This window comes from Trypanosoma grayi (genome assembly GCF_000691245.1).
Source record: "Trypanosoma grayi strain ANR4 Tgr_833_V1, whole genome shotgun sequence".
In the NCBI taxonomy this organism is placed as follows: domain Eukaryota; phylum Euglenozoa; class Kinetoplastea; order Trypanosomatida; family Trypanosomatidae; genus Trypanosoma; species Trypanosoma grayi.
In genome coordinates, this window is record NW_008826452.1 from 1 (window position 1) to 4,524 (window position 4,524).

Here is a 4,524-nt window from a genome sequence, read left to right on the forward strand (position 1 = left end):
ATATATATATATATATATATACGCATACACGTCTCTCGCCGCCCTCTCCTCGAGGTTTCTTTCTCGCACATTGGAAGATAGACGAAGATGCAGCAGCGCAGGAAGAATACAAACACACAGAGACTCCCCCCGCCAGAAAAACAAAACACAAAAAAAGAAGAAGAAGAACGCGCCAATAAAGAAGAAAAAAGAAGAGGACACAACGGTGTGGCATACAGCACATACACAATATAAGCTGCATTTCTGTTCCACATGATACTTCCTCCACCTTTTCCTTCGTTTTTTCTTCTTTTCTTCCTCCACTTTTCGGTTCTCAGTTGTACACCATGTATTTCGCCGTGGCGCTGAACTTGTGCAGCCCCTTGATCACCTTGTTCACGGCGTCGAGGAAGTCCTTCTCGTTGATTGTCTTGCGCCGGGCGCGGATGGCGAACATGCCGGCCTCCGTGCACACCGACCGCAGATCGGCGCCGGTGGCGTTGGGGCAGAGCCGCGCAATCAGCTCGTAGCGAATCGCCTTCTCGCACGACAGCGACTTGGCGTGAATGCGGAGGATCTTCGAGCGCCCCTCGAGGTCCGGCAGGCCGACCTCAATCCGGCGGTCCATGCGGCCGGGGCGCGTGAGTGCGGGGTCGAGCGTGTCGGGGCGGTTCGTCGCCATGATGACCTTCACGTTGCCGCGCGAGTCGAAGCCGTCCATCTGGTTCACCATCTCGAGCATCGTGCGCTGTATCTCGTCGTCATCGCCGTCGCCGCCACCACGTGAGCCACCGACAGCGTCTACCTCGTCAAAGAAGATGATCGCCGCCTTCTTGGTGCGGGCAAGCTGGAAAATCTCGCGTATCATGCGAGCGCCCTCGCCAATGTAGCGCTGCACCAACTCAGAACCGATGACGCGGATGAATGTCGCGTCAGTGCGGTTGGCGACAGCCTTTGCAAGCAGCGTCTTGCCGGTGCCCGGCGGGCCATACAGTAACACGCCCTTCGGCGGGTCAATACCGAGCTGCGTGTACCTCTCCGGGTGCGTAAGCGGAAGCTCTACCACCTCGCGGATGCGGTCAATCTGCTCCTTTGCACCGCCCACGTCATTGTAGGTAACGTCCGGCTTTTCCTCCACCTGCATCATCGACACCGATGGGTCGATGCGCGGCGGCAGCGGAATCTCAATTTGAATACTGGAGTACCCCATCAGCACACCGACGCGCATGGACTCCTCAATGTCCTCTGGTGCCACGCGGTTGCCGAGCTTCATCACATACTTGGCGTTGTCGCGGATGTTCACAACATACTTAGCGTCCGCTTGTCCCTTGTTGAGAATGCGAGTGCAGCGGCCAACGTGCAGCTGATTCTCGGAGTGCATGACCTCGTGGTCGCTGTTGAGGTCCCACTGTACCGGTGGGGCGAGACCGAGTTCAGTGTCCTTCTCGCCTGCTAGCTTATTCACCTCCTCTGCCTTTGTCTTGACGAACTCCTCCAACTCCTTTACGGGGGCGTGGTATGGGCCGGATCCGTAGAGCTTCAACAGCGCAATGTCGTCCTTGTCGAGGGGAATAATCTCCTTCTCCTCCTCGTCCTTGTCCTTGACGCGGACGGTGTTGGTGGTTTGGCAGGAGCCCTTCTCGTTCCCCATCTTACGGTTGCCACAAATCAAGTTTCTTGTTCCCTGCAGATTTTGGCGCTTCGTGTGGTGTTGATCTCTCTTTCTTTTTTGTTTTCTTTGCTTCCTCGCTTTGGTGATGCACTACCTGCTCGTTTAGCAACTGCTCGTGTGGATTCTTGGTGCAAGACTCTCTGTTCGTCTGTGTGATGTGTATCTTTTGTGCACTGCACGTACCTGGGCGCAAATAAGAGAGGCCCGCACACACACACAGAGAGAGAGAGAGAGAGAGAGGAGAAAGAGACACGGAAGTACATACATATAGAGATACACTAAAAAGCACTAAGAGCCGATCCATTTGCATCTCACCCTCGTCATCTGCCACACCGTTATTGAATCATTAGGAGAATGATGCCCTCAACGCACAGACACACAGACACACACAGAGAGAGAGAGAGACTCCCATACACGCACGCTACTTTTCATCCTAGCACCACTCATACCGCGCATGTCCGCCATAAAAAGTACGCAGTTACTACGGTTATGCCTTGGGAACGTACTTTGGTTTTCCCGCACTCCACGGCACGTAGCGGTGCTTCATCATGTGCTTGATGCGCCCGCCCATCTGCGTCACTGTCAGCACAATGAAGTACAGCAGAAGAATCGGCCAGTAAACAGGGATGTCGAGGAAGTTGAACATTGTCAGAAAAAGGCAAATAGATACAACTTTGCACATGCTTCGCCACACCACAAACTCCTGCACCCGGGGGACGAACGGGCGAAACTCATCTTCACTACCGCCGGCTGTTCGTGGCAGCTGCGCTTCATCCGTGTACTCGTCAGCTGCGAGCGGCGTAACGAGCAGCAGCGTCAGATACAGCAGGTGAATGCCCATCGCGTACGTTATGACATAGAAACCACCGTGGTAGAAGACGCGCAGCATATAGAACGTCAGCAGGAAGGCTAACATGACCCAACGCATGGCTCGGTGTGGCACAGTCTTGTCGAGAAAGCGCTGATACGCTATACCAGCCTTGTGCTTAAATTCATTAATGGCCGATGTCTGGCCAGTAATGTCTCTCGGCGGCATCGCACTCAAGTCTTGCGAATTACCAGGGAATTATTTTTCCTAACCCGTCAACGTCGGTTCTCTTTCTCTTTATGAAAGGATTATATGTGTACGCAAATGTGCAGTGTGTGTAGACTCTGCTGTGTGGGATGTGAACCCAAAGAGCTTTTGCTTTCGCTGTTACTGCTGCAAGCGGGTAAGAGGAATGAAGCGGCATGAAATAAATTTAGCGCAGTTGAGCACGCGGCATTGACAGAAGATGAAAGGGGCAACCACAGCGCCAGAGAGTGAGCGGCAGAGCCGCCTACGGTCAACATACGACGCGCACACACGTACTCACAAAGAAACGCAGTGCGCCTGTGCGATTAGCCGGAGCCGACGACATCCTCTTCCGATCACCGAAAAAAAGGAAGAATGCTATCGGTCCTTACACAACAAGAGCAACACCGACCACTGCGCTAAACTCATTCATCCTCAAAGACCCGATCCACTTGCAGTCGCTGCGTGCTGCACTTGTGGTCCGCGCCCCCACGGCCGGACCTGTCGAGCTCCTCCACCCACCCCGCCCTCGCGTCCGGGTGGGCGTCACAAAAGGGGAGGTACGGCTTGATGTCGAGCACGGGCGTGCCGTGCAGCAGGTCGTGGTCGGCGATGTGCACCTCCAGCCCCCGCACCGCAACAAGCCGAACACACGAGAGGCCAATGAAGTTGGGCCGGTGCGGGCTTCGCGTCGCGAATACGCCACGCAACTCACTGTCGCGCGGCGGCACAAGCATCGTCTTGAATCCGGCGGAGCGCTCCGCACCCTGGCGCCGCTTCCGTCCGCCAGGCACCACCTCCGCGCCGCTCGCCTCGCACTCATCATCAGCAATGGCATACGAAAAGGAGAAGAGCACCCAAATGTACTCGAATCCGCGAAGGTCACGCACGGCGTTCTCTAACCCAACCCGCAGTTTAATGACAGCGGTCTGTGGCGTGAAGTCCGCCGTGTGCGGCTGCCGCGGTGCCGCGATGTGCGTACGCATAAGACTGTGCACCACACCCACACCGCAGATGCTGTACGGCTGTAGCCGATCCGGGCTCAGTACCGTGCGCACCAGCCGGTTGGCGTGCAGCACAGCGCGTTGAAAGGCTGCCTCGTAGGCTGATACGTCGTGTGACTTTCGCTGCAGCCGCTGCTCCATGCACGCCTCGACATCTTCTGGCGTCGGGAGACGGTCAAAGAAGAACACCTTGCTGGCAACAGCGGTGACGTGATCCAGAGGTGGGGCATCATCACCAGCCGATACAAGCGACGCCGGTGGGTCAAAGAGGCGTGCGGTGATGGTGTTAGATGCCGCATCGGCCTCCACCACTTCTGCTGGCCAGTACGGCAGTCTAGGCGGCCGCACCCACACAATATCGCCAGACATAAAGTAGTGCGCCCGCACACCGAAACGCCTTGGCCGCACCTGCTCCGCTCTGCTGTTATCGTCATTCCTGGCGTTGCCGCCATCACTGTTGTCGTTGTCGCCACAGCGCTCCCGCTTCAAGGCGCGTGTATCGACAGGCAGACTCGGCGCAGCGCCGTCGGGCTCCATGAGTAACGCTGCTGGGGTGCGAGATGGTGGTGAATGTGCCGCTGTGGCGTAGGAACAATGCCCCTTTGTCAGCCGCCTGGAAAGAGCAGACAGCAAAGGGCCAGGAAGGTAAGAAAGTGAGGGGGGCGCATGAAAGGAAAAACAAACCACAAGCCATTCCACGTACATATACAGCCATCAAGCGAGACAAACCAAAAAAAAAAAAAAACGGAACAAAAAACAACAACACCGACTCACCGTTGCATTGCTTCACTGGCGGGCTGGTGCAACGCAGTGGG

At 56.0% G+C, this 4,524-nt stretch overlaps 3 protein-coding genes across 3 annotated transcripts; all 3 read right to left on the reverse strand.

Annotated features, from left to right (window-relative positions):
• Nucleotides 1-313: 313 nt before the first annotated feature.
• On the reverse strand, nucleotides 314-1,630 carry DQ04_08331000 (proteasome regulatory ATPase subunit 1; the record flags this gene model as incomplete). The annotated part of the gene is made up of 1 exon (XM_009315516.1): nucleotides 314-1,630. One exon carries the CDS (start codon nucleotides 1,628-1,630, stop codon nucleotides 314-316), a length of 1,317 nt encoding a protein of 438 aa, XP_009313791.1.
• Nucleotides 1,631-2,138: 508 nt separating this feature from the next.
• DQ04_08331010 (endoplasmatic reticulum retrieval protein) lies at nucleotides 2,139-2,687 on the reverse strand (the record flags this gene model as incomplete). Its single annotated transcript, XM_009315517.1, has 1 exon — nucleotides 2,139-2,687. The coding sequence occupies one exon, from the start codon at nucleotides 2,685-2,687 to the stop codon at nucleotides 2,139-2,141; it is 549 nt and encodes a 182-aa protein (XP_009313792.1).
• Nucleotides 2,688-3,130: 443 nt separating this feature from the next.
• Nucleotides 3,131-4,246, reverse strand: DQ04_08331020 (SAM-binding protein; the record flags this gene model as incomplete). The annotated part of the gene is made up of 1 exon (XM_009315518.1): nucleotides 3,131-4,246. One exon carries the CDS (start codon nucleotides 4,244-4,246, stop codon nucleotides 3,131-3,133), a length of 1,116 nt encoding a protein of 371 aa, XP_009313793.1.
• Between the last annotated feature and the right edge of the window lie 278 nt (nucleotides 4,247-4,524).